At 35.4% G+C, this 18,370-nt stretch overlaps 1 protein-coding gene across 1 annotated transcript in view; it reads left to right on the top strand.

The window, feature by feature from the left end:
• The window catches only part of ZDHHC2 (zinc finger DHHC-type palmitoyltransferase 2), a 34,875-nt gene that overhangs the window by 6,884 nt on the left and 9,621 nt on the right, over positions 1 to 18,370 (top strand). The window contains exons 2-6 of the mRNA XM_062574647.1: positions 5,707 to 5,733; positions 8,842 to 8,936; positions 12,344 to 12,464; positions 13,416 to 13,485; positions 14,952 to 14,984. Coding sequence (XP_062430631.1) covers positions 5,707 to 5,733; positions 8,842 to 8,936; positions 12,344 to 12,464; positions 13,416 to 13,485; positions 14,952 to 14,984 — 346 coding nt within the window. The remainder of the gene's footprint in view (positions 1 to 5,706; positions 5,734 to 8,841; positions 8,937 to 12,343; positions 12,465 to 13,415; positions 13,486 to 14,951; positions 14,985 to 18,370) is intronic.

Consider the following 18,370-nt stretch of genomic DNA (forward strand, 5'->3'; position numbering starts at 1 on the left):
TAGAAGAAAGATATGTAAAGCTGAAGCAAAATCAGCATTTTGAATTTTAGCCGGTAGAATTCCTCTACATTTCCCAAATTTAACTTAATTTATTTTACAGAATTCCAAAGGGATAACTTCCTTCATTTGTTCCTCCTTCAAAAGTTGTGTTGTTTCCCCGTCCCGAAAAGCATCTCTTCTCCACTTCTGAAATTGAATTAACCTCTGTTATAAGTGTGATTGCTTATCATGCCCTGTAGCACCTAGTACTACCTGCAGGTTTTCTGCCTTGAAGTTTAAACCATGGCTTTAAGTTGAAAGCATAAGGTTTATGACAAAGGTGTAATTATTCGGTAAGAGTGTGTTTTCAGTTAAAAATTTAACACTGCTGGATGCATAATAGCTTACAAAAGTATATTTACCAGCATATGCTTTTCCAGAAAGGATCTGATCATAGAACTTCTAGAGAAGTAATCTTCATTCATAAAGTAGTCCCTGTGACTTGGAAGGTAAATAGGAAATTTGCAGGTGTGAAAGATCAGATCAGTTCTTGGCTATACTCAATTCAAAACCAACATTTTTGTAACCTAAAGCATGAAAGGATTTCAGATAGCAGCCTGTGTTGGATAGCTAAATACTGATGTAGTTTGATGTGTGCAGTGCTAGGGATTAAACAGAACTTACCGACACAGTTATGAATTCTATCAAACAGCCTTAGAACATGGTTTTATGACTGCTTATGCTGACCTTAAATCTGCCAGAAATACTTCTGTTGCTTTTGTTCTTAAGTGAAACACTGGTTGCTTGGTCTTCACCTTGTCATTCTGAGTCAATGCAAAATGCTGCCCTGTCCAGCAAAGAGGTAGTTTACTACAGCATTGATTTTTTTTTTTTTTTTATGAATGATTAGATAAGAGTGGAACACATGCCATAAGAGTAAAGCAATTCTATACATACAAAGAGATGAGTTAAACTACATCTGTAGATCAGTGTTTTACAGCTTCAGATAATCTATGAAGATAAAATACATACTTGGTTTTGTGGATCAGATAAGGATGTTAAATTGTATAAAAGTTTGAGAGCAACAACTATTTATAGATGTGGCTGCAGCGGCTCGGGAAAAAATATTTTCACGTGTCCTGATTTTTTAATATTAAAAAATTGTGCTGTGGAAACAAGATCTTGTATCCTTATCCCCATCAAAGCTTTTAAAAAAAACAGTGCTCTCTCCAATCTTTTTCTTTTTTTAAGGTCAACCATTATATTTACCATTCAAGAACTTTGATTTTGGGGTGTACAAGTCAGGTAAAATTTAATGATAACTAATACAAAATTTTAACAGGAATCTTGTCCTCCAAGTTCATTTGGGTTTTGTGCTAGCAATGTGTTTTGCACAGTCTCTAGCTACATGGAGATGGATGCTTGCTTAATTTTTCAGTGGGTAAACTGAGAATAAATGTTTCTAGAGAAAGTCAATCATAGTTCCAGAAATGGTAAATCTGGTTCCAGTAGTAATTCAGATTAAGGCCTGAGCCAGTGCAAAGTGACTTGGTTGAGTCAAAAGAACAGGCATAGGTTAACCTTTCATAAACGGGTTTTTAGTTGGCAGACTTTGCCTGTTGTGTTCTAGATCCGCTTCAGCTAGCACAGGGGCCTTTTTGCTGGTCCTTTCTCCTCCCACCCACCTTGTGTTGTGCTCCAAGGCCAGATATTCTCTGGATATTTTCTGTCCTCTTTGCCTATCAAGGCAATGTTTCTAATGCTGAAAGACTTAATTCAGGAAGGAATGTTACCAGCAACTTGAGGAAGAATTCCCCTGGTTTCTCTGTGTGTTCTTCCCATCCTGAATTTTTCCTCCTCTGGAGAAAAGAGAAACAATTACCATATTTTATAATGTAACTTTCTGCACTCAGGCACTGCTTTTCTTGCAAACACAGCCTATTTAGCAGTGTAGGCTACTGAACATGCTGAACATCTTTCTGGCTGAGCGTGGTTCATGGCAAGCAGGAAGCAGTGTTTCTGGTTCAGGAAATTGGCAGCTCTGTTGGCCGAAGTCCCGCATATATCACAGCCTGATCCTTAATTCTGATGAGCACCACCTGTAAGCTGCATAATGAGAAAGAGAGGCTCTAATGATGTGATAGTCTGCTGGTACTGAGCTGTAAATGGCACCCTGGCAGTGTAGTAGTGGTTGGCCTTGGAAGGATAATTCTTAGTGAAATTGGCCCCTGCAGTACTTGAGGAGGTGAACAGAGCTGTAACTTTTTAAGGAATATTTGAAGGTGGGTCCATGGTTTTACAGTTATCTCTGTCTCTGAAAAAATGGAAGCTATCATGTCATCCTGTTTCAAATAATTATATTCTTTTTCCTCCAAAACTGTAAAACTTCTTTAACGATTGGGATAGGTGTGTTCTAGGTGGTTATTTTCAGTCCTTGTATATTTAAGTACTTTCTACATTCATTATTTATATGCTATTTGACTACCAGTAGCAAATTTGCAGCATTTAAGCTGGTACTTGTTAATGACGGAATGTACGGTCTGACCTACTTTTTTTGTATGTTGCCAACAGTAAATGTAATCCCTAGGAAGAGAGTAGAAAACCACTGGAAAGATCTGTGCAAATTTTCCATAGAAGACTATATAAAAAATATTGTTGGATAAAATAACAAAGCCAGATCACTGTATCTCCTGAACAATATATAATTAATTTTTAAAAAAATTATCAAATGTGCTGTTCAGAAGGTGAAAATTTAGCAAACTTGTTTTTGATCAAATCTAATATTTGTGACTCGGAATTTATTTTTTCCTTATTACAAAATGATTTTTTGTGCACTTAAACCGTTTAAGTATAAGCATCTTATAGTAACCCTAAGAAGTTCTTATGTCGTGGTCATTTTACAAATAGAAGAAGTATGGAGTAATTTAGATTTGATACTTTGATTTTTTTTTAAGAGTTATCTTTGTACTGATCAATATATAGCTTGTGTTCATGTTGGTGGGGAGAAGGGGGGAGACTTATCTCCTCTCTAGTTCTGTGCCACTGCAGATGCCTCTCAGTTACTTTCCCACATATTGTCCCTCTTTCGGGGAGCCTTTGTCAAAGGTGCTTTAAAAAGACATGAGCATAAGGAGTGATACTTCACATTTTATAAAGCTGCAAGTTATTGGATATCTTGTGTGCTCCTTGTGTCGCAGTTTGAGGGGATGTTTGTTAAGCAGTGCAGTTTCGCTGTAAATGCCAATCACAGCCTGGAAAAAATAGTAAGATTGAAGATACAGGATTCTCTCTTCAGACTTGTCTCCTACTTCAGCCTCTTACTGTGGCTGTAACTTAGAAGTGTGCAAAACAACTCTGGGTCTTAGCAGAAGGTAAAAGAGATTAAAAGGTCCAGAGGTGTCAAAAAAAAAAAAAAAAAAAAGCCAAAAAAATGGTTCTCAGCCTATTGGGCTTAGTTGGACATTTTGAGACACTTATGTTTTAGTCTTCATGGTGTGCAATTTCTGACTTTCAGGAATACTTGGCTTCTAAATTAGACATTGCAAAAACTGAAAACATTGGCTGCTGAAGACATGCTGAGGCATGTTCTGAAGAGCATATTTCATCTGGGAGGAGGACAGAAATTTCAAAAAGCTGTAGTCTTCCAGTAAGGTAGAAATTATTGAATTTGTATTTATCTCTTCTCTTATTTGAGGGTAGCAGGTGGAGAGAAATTGTTAAAGGTCTTCTAAATCAATGTCTTGTTAATGGAAAACTTGTATTTTGGGCAGTTGTTTTGGTCCTTACTTAGAGATTAGTAGAATAGTTTTTGTCTTGGGCATGTAGGCCATCAGCATTGAAATTCTCATCTGTCCTAATTAATACTTGTAATTGATGCTCACCAGCTGTTTTATTTTAAGGAAGAGGATGAAGGGGATAAGAGTGCTCTTGTCTGATGTAGATTCAGTGATCAGAATATAAATCTCAACTTAAGCGCATTAATTACTGCAGTTTATCCAAGATTAAAAAGAACGATGACCACCAGTTCTCTCATAGTAATGTTCTGTGCCATTCCCTTGTGAGGAGGAGAGACTGCCACAAACCACTGCGAAAGGTCCATGAAAAACTTCAAGCTTTGTTCCACATCTATCCTGAACCCAGGGGCCAAACTGCAAACTTGCTCGGTACTGTGGCTTAAGACACAAATGTACTCCTTTTCTCCTTCTCCTCAATTCTGGGAAATACTATGAAAGTTTTCACAAGAGTGCGAACTGATGCTAACTAGACATAAAATAACAAGTGGATCTTAGTTTGAAGTTAGTGATTCTGCATTGTGTGCCTGGCTAAGGCTTTCTGCTTAGCAGAGAGTAGTTATAGGAAGAAGACAAACATAAATTCTGTGTCAGAAGGCAGTAGTAAGGATTCTGCATACCTTGTTGGCTGTACGTAGTGAAGACAGAAAATTGAAGCTTGTAAATTGACTGTTTTGTCATAGTCTGTCAACTCCAGTGTTTTTGAATTGCACATCAGCTCTAAAAATTTACCGATTATTTCCAGTGAATGGCTTATGACTTTACCATGTTCATGCATTCTCATGCTGCAGCATCTCTGCTCTTCAGATTCTTCCCTCAACTTCTGTGTAGCAGTTGCTACAAAGATTTAGCTTATCAAGTTGTTCACACTCTCACGTCTTCCGAGTCATTGGTAAAGGTGTGAAGCAGTACTACTTACATGAGAAATTTGTGTTGTGCAAGATATACTTAGAGTGACTCTTGCTCTATCAACAAGCCTAAGTTTGATAAGTTTAAACCAGGCCAGGAAGGGGAATGGCATGGCTGTATGGCCTTTCTGTAGTAGCTGCCTCATGCCTACAGGATGTCCATTTTTGCTATGGAAGCAAGAGCAGCTGAGAGGTCTGTTGAGCTAGTACCCTCTCCCTGGAAATTGTAGGTGCCGGTGTTATCTCTCTGTGTTATCTCTGTGGACTCTGTGTTATCCATCCTACTGAACTGGGGTGGATAAATGTGTGGTTGAGTGATTTGGATGGAAAGGGAAGAGCAGGAGGAGGGCTTTTTAATTACTTAGGAATTTTTGTTCTCTCTTGGAGATGTTTGGGTTTTTTATAATATGACCAAGAGTGGAATATAGGTGTAAGAAAAAAAAATGTTCTTTTCTTAGATGCAGTAACTGATGCATGACACCTATGTATTCCATTGCTAATGTACTCTTCCCACTCTGTTATTATTCCAAAATCCTATAATCTGTGGGTAATTTCTTAAAGGAAATGCCACTTTTATCTACTGTGATTTTTGCACATTTGAGATCTAAACTAACACTGAGTATTGCTGGCAAAAACAGTTCTGGAATGTGAAACATCCACCTCAATAATGGAACATATATGAACAATAAGGCTTGAAGAGTTACAGTTAATAAAACATTTGTTCTTCAGAGATGGCTTTACTTGGGTTAAACATGGGCTACTTCGGCGGGGGGTAGGGGGGTGCTAGAGTAGAGAGGCTGAGAATAGGAAACAGAAAACTTCATAGGCAATTGGCATTGTTTTTAGTTATTTACCTATTTTAATCATGAATTTACACAGCTGCACCATAAAAGCTTTACAATGTGTCAAGCTCATCTTATTTGGTATTTACTCTTCCCTCTTCAGTTGAAAAACAGAAGCTTAAAATACTCAAATACTTTGTTTGCTATTTAAACATTTTTATTCTTTTTCTCTTTCTCATTTTTCAGTAACAATGACAAATATTGGAGAAAAAGGTAAGATTTTTATTAGCAATTTATAAGTATAATTCATACATCAGGTGATTATATAATTGGTGTGGTGATATATAATAGTTTACTAATAAAGTTGAGTTATAGATCTAATCTGCTGTAAACAAGTAAATTTTTTGATGTTACTCAGCTCCTTTTGTTGTCCTATTACCCTTGAATATTCTTTTAGCCATGCAAAGTACAGACCAGAAAGACGAGAACCTTTCACTCTTCTTACTGGGTTTCTGAGTTGCCAGCTGAAAACATCCTGTTTTTAGACTTTTCTATTCATAACAAGGGAAGCTCTTTTAAAACCAAGAGCTTTAAAAATGAGCAATGTGTATGTTTGTGTGAGGGGGGCGATGGTGGAGAAACATACTGAAATGAGAGGTATTTTTTTTTCTCCAGTTCCATTGTAACTACTGTCTTTCTAGAAACAATCACAGACTCCTTCAGATCCGTTACCTTTTCAGAAGGAAATGAAACTGCCTGATCAGCTACAATTAGAGCTGCTACTTGGAGGCTGTAACATTCTTAAATTGCTTTTCCAGATGCTGTTTAATAATACAGTGCAACCTGTATATGTAAAGTATGGGCCTGTGGAGCTTTTAAATGAAGAGGGGTATAGGTTAGGAGGAAAAATGGATGCTGCTTATGTTTGTGTAATTTCAGCAGTTCTTATTAAGTTATTTGAGATTCCATTACTAAGAAAAAGCATTTACCATTTAAGAACTGCTTGCTTGAAAAACAATTCTGTTCAGTCCAGTGATTTCTTCCCCATTAGTGCATAAACATATCTGCAAACTTCAGCACCTGCAAATTTTGAAACAATTCCAGTTTCCTGCTGCTCCTTGGAACAAAAATAAAGACTGATGTGTAGTTAGGCATTGCTCACAAAACACAAATTATAATTAACAGAAAAGGTGCTGAGGAAACTTAGATTTTTTTTTATTTTTAGCTGCTTAAAGCCTTGGTAAACTTCACTCAAGAGCAGTCTCCCTCAGCTATCCTTCTGCACTAACAATTTTCAGAAATGAAAACTGGAGAAATGTGGCTCATCCCTATTATAAGTTATCGTAACTTTCTGGGCAAGTCTAGTGATGCCAGAAGTGTGGGTTTGAAATCTAGTAAGTGGGTTTCCTTGATGCAAGCCTGTGCAATTTTTTTTCTTGGTTTTTTTTGGGGGGGCAGGTTTATTTTTTTTGAGAAACAGTGTGAATCAGAAGCTTTTTTTTTTTTTTTTTTTTTTTTTGTAAGCCTTCCTCCTCAAACTCATGTGGTCAGTTGTGAATGGTCAGAATGTGAATACGCTCTCAATCTTAGCACTGGGAGAAGCCATCATGGGATGGGAAAAGTGTAACTGAAGAGCTGGGAATGTAAGGGAAGAGACAAAACCAAGACATAAATGCTCTAGAAGACACAAAACCAAAAAAGGAAGTAAATCTACATGTCTGATCGAAAAGCTGGAATGGAAGGGTGCAGAAGAATACTTTTGGGAATAGTTCCTTGGACTAAGCTTTCCAAATTCCATTGAAGAGTACTGAAGTAGCTTCTTAATTCATTCTCTATCTTGTGAGCTGAATGAAGTAAGAGCCCTCCAGAAAAATAAAATGTACAGTTACATTTTCAAATTTCAGCTGTCTTGTCTTGGTTATTCTTGTCTTCTAATAGTTGTCCAATATGATTTATGTAAAAGGAACAGATTTTTGTGTCTCAAGAGAGTTGAGGTTCCGATTCTGGATTCCTGTAGGAGCCAGGAAAGCTCCAGAGTGGGGTGTGGAGACTGATGGGCAGGCACTTGGGAAAGTCATTGCCTTGACCTGTTTGGAGAACTTCGGTGCAAGAGCAAACACAAAAGTTTTATGTCTAGTGCAGACTTGAAAAGGAAAGCGTGGGTTCCCTTTCAAGATAATGCCTTCAGGCTAAAATTTTGTTTTCTTCCAGTATTCTTTGTTTTAATGTAGGAAAAAGGAACTCTCTTACCAATCCCCATAACCGGTATTCTCACAGCAGTAAAATACATATACAGATTAGTAAATGCATATTGTACAGAATTCATATAATTTGTCATGCGTTGCCTTCACTTGTATGGCATGAGTATACTGTTGCTTCAAAAAATACTGATTTTGTTTGTGTAGATGAGCTTTTCTTAGAGTCAATAAAAATGTTTTGTTGTAGACTATTTTTGAGAAATGCTTGTTCAATAGTGAGATAGTCATTTGCTATAATCTGGGTTATGATTATCAGTCTGTGGTTGATTTGGAGTTTACTTCTATCAGTGACTTAAACTGATAAGATATTTCCATTTTGTTAGTTAGGGGAAACAGGTTTTGGATATTATCTTTACTGCAGTGAATTGTTCAGTATGATTGATTATTTTCTGTAGTAACATACAGAATAACTGATACATACAGTGAGAACTTTTGCGTAGAAACACATGAATCCATGGCAGGCTTTGACCAAGTTAATATTGTATTCAGTATTCTAGTAAAACATCTCAGCAAGGTAAATGTTGACTGCCATTATTAAGAAATGTAAGAATTTATCACTGAATATGAAGAAGAAAAAGTAGCGCATATGTGAGTTTAAATAACCTGCAGTCTTTCACAAACAGCCCTACCATCATCCATCCTAAAAAATCTATCAAAACTAATTGATTGTAGTTAATGTTCAGACAGCATATCCATATACACTCAAAGACTCTTCTCACTCTGATTGTTGCTTTAGGTAGCTGTATTTCCTTTATTTTTGCATGGCTAGCTGTCTACAGAAATGATTTATAAAACTGAAAGGCAGAGAAAGATTAGTTAGATAGTATATTAGAATCCCATAATTAATAAGCAATCATTCTCCCTTTATTCATTTGTTAAATCCTATCAACAGTTCCCTTCAAACTTTTGTAATATATTTAGCCTATATTATGACTTCCTAGCACAGTAAGTCTGTATTTGTCTCATGTAAAGTTGCAGTGCAATATGTTCGTTGCAAAGCTTTTGCAAAGCCTCTGTATTTACATTTGTTAGTGTACCTTTCTGTGATATGTATGGTATCTGTTTGTAAGTAGTATAACGTTGCTGGTCTATTTGTATTAATTCTGTTCCTCTTTGATTTTAGTTGTGTGCCTGGTTGCTTACCACATATTTTTCATGCTGTTCATCTGGTCATATTGGAAAACAATCTTTACGCTACCAATGAATCCTTCAAAAGAAGTAAGATAACTTTTGTTTCTGAACTAGCCTGGTCAAATGTCTGATTTTGTAGTATTTGAATAATTTAGGCTATGAACTCATATGGCTTTATAGTATGTAGAAAGGTACATTACTGGTAGTTACAGCTTCTCATATGAATAAGTCAGGCTGCAAACAGCATAATTGACAAGACAAAAAAGACCTCTTCACTAAATTTAAAAATCTTTGAATAGGTTAAAGAAGATAACATTTATGATATAGAGCAGGAAAATAAGTCACTAGTTGAAAAATGCCACTTATTTGAACTAGGAGGTTAAATATTTGCACAGGAATATATTATTTTTGTGTGGGGAAAAATTTTATTTCCACTTATTTAAGACATATGTTCCAAGTTACCTATAAGCATTTGTCAATTGTCCTCTAAATTACAGCTTCTGCTACATCTGCTTTGATATAAAGGAACTTGGGTGAGTGTACCATACGGTAAGCTGCTGCTGGGAAGCTGCTGCTGACTAACCAGGCAGGCAACTAGTATATACCTGCTGCATAGAAAGCAGTCAGGTTGAATATAAACCCAAAATCTAAGGCCAACTAATACAGAAATGTTAAATAAGAAGGATCCAGTTTTCTGGGAGAATATTATAATATAAAACCATGTTGAATGTGACATAGCCTCAAGATAATTGATTGTAATTCAGTGTTTAGGTTTTTCAGCTTAATTTTGCATTATTTTTGGTATCATCTTAAAAAAAGAAGAGAAAAACTGACCTACTCTTAATGCTGTTCTTTCCTATACAGCTTGGTACAAACAAAAGAAGCTTTTGTCCTTTTACATCCCATCTTTGTACAGAAACAACAACTTCTGTACTAGATAGCCTTACAGCTTGAGACATACTAAGAGAAAGCACAATGTGGCTGCCTTAGAGTTCTGAATATCCACAAAGCCAATGTCTATTTTAGGTGGACTCATCATAACTTCAGCTCCTATAACCACCATGCAAACACAAAACAAATAGCTTGTGACTTCCACTCTCTGTTGTGTGAAGGTTCTTTTCTGAATTGCTAGATGTGTAATTCTGGAAACAAGCAGATAGTTTTAAGTAATGAGTGTCTGTCTTAAAATTCACATTGCAGCCTTTACTACAGCTTGAGGTGGGAAAGATGGAAATAATAAAAATTAAGAACCTATTTCATTTAGTAATTACAGAGCAGAGTATATGTATGTTTAAAGTGGCCATAGCAATAATTAGGAAGGTATTCAAGTCACTGGGCTGATGTCAATAGAAGATTTCTAGAACACTGCTCTTGTCAGCATTTTGACAAATCCTTAGTAATTATACTAGTATTATACAATACTATCAGAGAACTTCAAATGGAATGTTAGTAGTGTAGTTAGCTACTAGAGAGCAGTATGTGATGTTTCGGTGTTCTTTGAATTTATACAATGTTGCTGGCAGCAAATGACATCTTTTAGTGTTCTGTGTCTTCTTGATAGTCTGCTAGAGCTTTATTTTTAAAATTAATTGAGGTATTTTATAATGCTAAGTTACTGTCTGACTTACAGTTTTTAGAATAATCTGTAAATCTAAAATGATGTATTCTCAATTTAACTAAACTAACGTACCAACCATAATAAATACCCTTCTGAAGACTAAAAAGGGCATAAAGCTTTTGTGTTTTGTTCTAGTGAATACTGCAGCTGGTGGAAAAACACTGGCTGTATATTTCTTTTCTTAAGCTTATTTCAATTTTCTACTCATATAAAAAGCACCAATCAAACTACTAGCACCGTGGCTTTGAATTTAAAATACTACATTTTTCTTCTGATGTTCAGTGTTTTTTCCCCATCCCTCTCAGTTAGAAATAACTGTCCAGAGAAATACTTCAAACTCAAATAATACTATATTACCCTAACTATAGTTGTATCCCTATACTTTGTAAAGTTTTTACATAATATATTTTCTTACTTTCTCTTGAAGGCTTGTGAGTTACCTCTCAGTGGTAGAGGAAAACTTCTGTGGTTAAGAATCTATTGTGAAGAAGTCACCTGGATGCATTTTGTCTTTGAGCGGCTTCATTTTAAATGTTGCCATTCTGTACCTGTGTGTACCAGCTCTGTACAAGTGTTGGATGCAAGTGGGAGACAAGGTGGTTTCCCAGGCACCAAAACCTTCGTTTTTTGCAGACTTGTAATTATTCTGGGAACCAATACAAATGATGGAGCAATAGCTTTACGTACTCCAAACAGGAGATGCCGAGGGGGACCGGAGAGTAGCCAGAAAGGGTGTAACTTTGCTGAGGAAAAATTAACTGGTCTCTGAGAAATTGGTGTCACACAGTGAACCTCTGGTTTCTACTGGAGGATTGTGAGCTTCTTATCAAGAAGGTGGATTGATGCTTTCTTTAAAGAGGTGAAAACAGGCTCCTCACTTCATATTTCTGTCTGCTTTCTTAGCTTTATATAAATTGCTTTTATTTAGGGAAAAAAAGATAATACTGTTAAGATGACTAGTTTTTAAATGTTTTTATGGGTGTTAAATGCTATTTGAAAAGGCTTCTATTGCTGGTACAAGTTAGGGGCAGTCACTCTTCCTGCCAAATACAGGAAGCAATTTTGTATCTTATTTTCTTATAGAGTTACCAAAGATTTCTGCATCTCCCCATTTTTAGAAGCTGCAGTTACATTGCTGACTCTGTTGCTCGGTGTGAGGACTTTACAGTAAAGGAGAACTGGACTTCTTCACATATACTGTGCATCTATTTCACTTTTTCAACCTTCCAGCACTTAGTAAAGCAACATCTGTTATTCTAAACAACAACCAAAGAAGTCCTTTGTTGTTAAGACATGTTTATCATATGTATGGCATGCAACTCTTCCATTCTTTCACTCAGTCTCTAAACTAGAAACACACACTAACATGTTCATGAAGAGAACTATGATTCTCCAATGACAAAGAATAAAAGGGAAAATGCCAGACACTAGAAAAGAAATATAGTTATCTTTTCTACTTATAGAAAGTAGAACTTTAGTAGTACTGGCAGCATATTTTTTTTCAGTTAAAGATTGGCATCCGTAGCTTGTATTCGCTAGCTAATATTTACTATTGGAAAAGTAGATTAACTGACCTGTCAAAGGATTGGTAATTACATTTGATTACAAAAGCTCTTGATCCTCCTCTTGAAGACTGTCCCCAAGTGCTACTGGGAGCACATCAGAAAGAATTTTAATTTGGTCTTATTTCTTCTGTTAGACAAAAAACACCGTAAACTGAATTAGTGCTCTTAGGAACAGCAGGTTATTTGCTATAATACCTTATATGTGCCACTAATCCATCTTTATTTAATGAATATTTCTCCTCATGTGTCTAGAGATATTTACTTACCTTAAAATTCACTAACACATCCTTGATTTTAAAAATTATTTCCAGTTCCACTTGTCGTATTCAGACAAGGAATCCCTAGAGAGGGAGCCTAGAGGTGAATCCCAGCAAGAAGTCTTAAGACGAGCAGCCAAGGATCTTCCTATCTATACACGAACAATGTCTGGAGGTAAATACTGCCTGTTCAGGAGCCCACTGAAGGCAGGTGACTTGATGTGCTTTGCTGCCTGAAGGAAGTGAGAATTTTCAAGTGGTTGGACTGTGGGGAAGAACTGGTTTTCATAGCTCATAAAATAATAAACTGATGAAAGAATTTTGTATATCTAATCAGTGAAAACACAGTAAGCCATTGCAACATCAGATGTTCATGTAACTTTATACTGTTACATTAATTTAGTAAAAAGATTTTTGGAAAGTAAATTGTTGTGTACAATTTATGATTTTAAAACACCTTGCTAAATGTTAGCAAACAAATTTTAAAATAGCTGGTAATATTAACAAACCTCAGAAGCAGCAGTAATAGCTTTTGATTGCATAGATTTCCTTTCTTTCATAAGTAAAAAATAAACATTAATTGCAGATGAATCATTGTCTGTGTATAATATATAACTAGATAGATCACAAAAAGAAACTGTTACTCTTGCACTCACTGGCTGTTCAGCTGCAAGAGCAGAAATTCTTCCATTGATCTTCACCTAATGATAAGTTTGTGAGTGTTTGCTAGCTAACCAAATCCAGAAGGTAACCTGATATAGTGAATTAAAGCTGTCAGAATAATTGCTTAAAACGGCTTTTTGGTTGAATAGTCTTTAATAGTTTTCTGCTCTGGTATGGGTTTTGTAGACTTTTTTTTGTTTGGTTAGTGGTTTTGTAGAGCCGAGTTGCGTTTAGAGGAAAAAGTCCTCAACAGCAAGATTTCAAAAACTGATTTTTTTCAGTTCACTCTTAGATCCTGTATGACAGTACATGCAGAGTGGTTCAGTGTTTGCAGTTGCTTCTGATTGTGCTGAAATGCTCTACTAGGAGTTCTGTTAAGATGGGTTTGTAAGTATTTACTTTTGATCAGACTTCAGGAATCAAAATGTGTAACTCTATCTGATTTTTGAACTTTTTACTTTAGCAATCAGATACTGTGACAGATGCCAACTTGTGAAACCGGATCGTTGCCATCACTGTTCTGTATGCGACAAGTAAGGAAAATATTCTTAATAAATGCTTTTCAAATAAATGTGTCTTTTTTGTGGAAAGAGAAGCTTTTTTTTATTAGATTTTTAAAATTATTTCTAAGGAAGTCTGTAGCTTATTGTACTTTGACTTTTTTGATTCTGACATGGATTAGGTGGTCTTATGCATCCTTTAAATAAAGGCTGAAAATTATGAATTTTAATAAAGAACTTGCCTTAGGAATGTAACCAAAAATACCTGCTTAAAAAAATTTTTTGATTTTTCTGTTAGAATCTGAATAAAGACCATACCTATTTCAATCTAATCATGATGTCACTTACATCTTACCTGAGGTAATAAACTTAATATCCTATTTTTCATTGGATAACTTGAAGATTATTTTTATTTTTAAAAAGGAAACAGCCAAGCAGCCCTCATTTCTCATCGAAGCACTAATGTAAAGGTTTTGTTATGTAACTTGAAAGGAAGGTCGCCTACAGATTCCTCAGAGATCTAATTGCTTTCTTTCCTCAGTTGTTCCTCTCTGTCTCCTCAATTACCAGAGCTGCCTCTACATTTCTTCCCTCTTGCCCCCAGTGACTTAAATCCCCAACTTCAAGAAAAGGGGCTTCCTCAAATGTTGATTTATTCTTAGTTTTTAAGACAGTACCAGATACTCTCAGCTAGTAATGACTCAAACATTGCAACATTATTGTGAGGCAGAAAAGACCATACTGAACAGCAAAATAGCTTTACAGTGAAAGAATAACTGATTTAAGATAGAATCTTGATTGTTCCTGTCTTATAATGCAACCACCATCACATACAACACAATCTCATGTCTGAGTAGGCTAGAAAAAGAGGATGACCTTTGTTGTCCTATGAAATGTGAGTAATATTTACAGAATTTTATTAGAAAATGTTGCAAAATACCTTTAACTTTTTAAAGTCCTTATTTCTCAAAATTCACTTGCTTCAATTATATCTTATTTCTTGTGCACCTTTTATTAATGGAGACTAATTAATTGCAAAAATTATTTTGGATTTTTCACATAAGGTGAGTTCCTCTTAAATGCATATATGTGTATGTATATATTTTATATATAAACTATATCAAATACTTGGAAATATGTTTATTTGCATCACTAAATATATAATTGAGTTAGTCCAGTTCTTAAATTTCTGTTAGAGAATAAACATCAGTTGAGAATTTTATTCAGACTGAGGAACAAAACCTAAAGCTGAAGTTGTAGGTGGGATTTTCTTATATCACTAACCCCTTGACAAAACAAGTGTGTTGGGTAGTTGTAGGTAAACTATATTATGTGAATTTAAATAGCTATCTTTGCTATATGGATTAGATATGTGATAGTACATGTAGGTAATTCTTAATCTGTATTTGACTAATTTAAAAATAACAAACAACTCCTTCTGACCTTTCTTCTGACTCATAACTGGTATTTTTTGATGCTTGGACTTCTGTTTTTTCAAGATGCATTTTGAAAATGGATCATCATTGTCCTTGGTGAGTATACTATATGCTTTCCTTTTCTAATTTTCTGATTTGGTAAAACAAGCATCTGAGAGGTTTATTATGAAGGTGATGTTTTACTATTCCTTGAGGTAGATGCTTATGAATTCATTGGTCTTGCAGAACAGATGGAATTATTTGCTTATCTCCTCTTTTCCTTCTTACGAAATGTAAAGAGAAGTTTATATATTGTTTGTTTTAGACCTTTGGTAGCTCTTTATTTCTACAGTTTAGATAAGGCAGACTTCTAGTCAGTAAGAAAAGGAAATTCTGTTAAGGATTATATCTTTTCTTCAGGGTTTTTTGAATCTGAGTATTATTGTGGCTTAGTTACATTGAATGATGAATTTTACCCCAGCTTAAAAACAAAACAGGAAGAGCTATGCCTTTTCCCCTAGAGCTCTCAGGACAGCTCTTTAGTTGTAGTGAATTTTTTTGTTTTCTCTTTTTTATTCTCTTCCACCTTGCTCCTTTCCTTGCTCTGTGGCCATACTAGCCTGCACAGTGTTTATTTTCCTGGCTTTTTTCAGCAGCCCTTGAAACCAGTGGATAGGCAGGATGTGTAGTTAGTTTTATTTCAGCTTGGCACGTATCCTGCGGAAGTCATTAAAGGTAACTTTTTAGTAGCAGGAATTGTCCAAGTTATCAGGATTGACTGTTAGGTGGCCGTTCTTCAGCACATTTAAACCCACCAAAGAAGAATGTCCTGCGTTGAACAAGTTAATACAAGGTGTTCCCAGAAGCTGTTTTGACCTTAAGCCAGATTCTTGGGCAGAGGACAGTGTGCTGGGGATGGAAGCGTGCTAGGGAAGCTTCTGCTGTTCTAGTTTTGACTAGAGCCTCTGACATAATGCAGTATGATTTTTAATAATCTCCTCTTATTTTGCAGTTGCATGTTAGATGCAGCTGCTAGAAAAACTTGGCTTGATATAGTGCAGAGGTGATTTCTACATATTTTTGCTACAGGGATATTGGTGTGTGAAACTTGGAGATGCTTAGTCTTAGGAGTGTGTTTCTTTGAAAACACAACCAACCCACCAACACCCCCCTTCCCAACAGACTTTGAATGTTGAACAAAGTTTGTTTGTTTGTTTAAACTATAGGAAGAGAAGCTAATTCTTGTACCATGATAAAACTATTCCTCTAGTCACACTATCTAACCACGTACTTTTCATAAGCTTTATGGTCTATGTTGGGATGTTTTGAGGTTTTCGTGTATTATCCTAAGGAAGAACACATCCTTTAGGTAAACTTAAATTTCAGAATAAAAACTGCTGCATCAAATAAAAAATCATAAACTGAGCACTTAATCGTTAGGTTAAGTTAGATATCATTTTTACTGCCCTTTTATATAACTAGAGCATAGTCTTTTAGAAAAATAAATTCCAATTTCCTCCCACTAGTGTTTGCTTACTTTACCTATTGCAGACTCTTCATATCCAAACGTCACAAACATACCAATTTGAGAGTTTATACACTGCTCATCATTTTTGATCTAATAAGCAATGAGCGCAAACGGGCAAGGTAGAGATGGAGTATGCACTTGAAGGACATAACACTTTTAATAGAGAATTATCTGTCTTGTCCAGAAGTGGACTGAGAAAAGATGTATTATTTTATTTTATATTTATGTTGAATAGATGTCCACAGTTCCTTGTTCAGCCTGAAAAACTAACTCTGTGAAAGTGATGAGTGACTTTGAAATACTGTGTAGATTAAGTTGCAAAGTGAGAGTGACTACATGTTAAGACCAATTGATTTCTTTTTTTTTCTTTTCCCTCTCTGAAACCTCTTCTGGAAAAATTTTCCATTCATAGCCAGCTGATGAACATGAAAAATTTATTACTACTTTTCCTTTGCTGATTCTTGGGCTTTCTAGTGTCTCTGATTAGTAAGTGACACAATAACGACAAGGCTCTCAAGTTCTCTTTTGCTGGTGTGTGTTTCTTAAGCTGGCTTTGTTCTGATGGCTGAGTGATTGAACAGTGTCAGCATTGTACAAACCTAGTGCTGATCAAGTTTCCTTTAAAGACCTGTGTTTAGAGGTTCCTAGGGAAAGCTCATCTGATCTATTTTACCAACAAGAGTAATGGCGCAAATCAGCATAATGAGTAAGTTGTAGCCCCCTTAAAAACATTTTTAAAAAATGCTGTTTGCATTTTCTGTTGAATTTTTTCAACAGAATCTGGGAGCAGATTTGGTGGAGAGGAGGAGGAAAGAACTTGTGTAGTGCTTAGAAAGAACAGGGAAACTGTTATGGGTATTATTATTTTAATATTCTACTAAGAGAAGGATTTGGGGGGAGAGAACCTTTTCTGCTTTCGGAGGCCTTATTTTGGCTCTAGCTTCTGTGCTAACAGAAGTGCTATAATGAATAGAAATTCTTAATGCGTATTGCCTTCTAGCTACTCTGAAAGATTTAAGTGATGCAGAAATAAAGTATTAGTGACTTCTAGGCTAGTGCTTGTGATACTCATATTGTAGATGGAGCTGCAGGCAGGAATATAATGGCTTGAGGCACCACTAAAAAAGTATAGTATATATATAGGAACTCAACTACTAACAAGACGCATACCTTAGGAATCATGTGAAACACATTTCCATTGTCTTTTGAGTTATCAAAGAAGAATTTAACGTGTCGTTAATTCTGTGTTGCTTTCTGTTAGCTGAGTTGCATCAACTTATGTGCCTTGTAAGTTATATTTTTGCCTTGCATTTTCAGTAAACTCACTCTTGAGCTGGCAGGAATAGCTCTTTATTTTCATACTTCCAATTTAAGCATTTTAAATGTTATTTATAAAACAAATTGCTAATTAGTAAGTTCTTCTGAATAAATATTTTATTGTAATAAAACTATTTAGCAGTTGTCTATCTGTTTATCACTTTTAAATCTTCAAAAATGTTAGACTTTAGATATAAACTCTGTTCGATTTTTATGATTTGATACTGCATGTTCAAGCAGTACAATTGTAAAACCTTGGTTTTAACTTTCTTTTCAATCTTTTGATGAATATTCTCTTCCAATGAGAACTCCTCAGTTGGGGGCTTTGTCAAAACTTAGAGGAGGGAGATAATTTCTGAAATTTTATTTTATGTATGTACCATATTTAGTAGCACAAAAGAACAACAAGAAGAAAATTTATCTTTGATTCAAGAAATTTCATCTTTGCTGAATAGCATGTCATTTGGTGTTGTTTTTCCTCATACTACGTACATACGGTGTCAAAAATAAAAACTATCATAAATGAAATGCCAAGAAAGTAAAGCAGGCTTATCATAGAAATCATGAGTTTGAATTGCTTGCAGTTTACACAGAATTGCTAACTTTGACTTATATAATGAGAAAAACACTTCACTGTAGGGAATGGTAAACATGCATT

Source organism: Rhea pennata, chromosome 4 (assembly GCF_028389875.1).
Source record: "Rhea pennata isolate bPtePen1 chromosome 4, bPtePen1.pri, whole genome shotgun sequence".
Classification (NCBI taxonomy): Eukaryota; Metazoa; Chordata; class Aves; order Rheiformes; family Rheidae; genus Rhea; species Rhea pennata.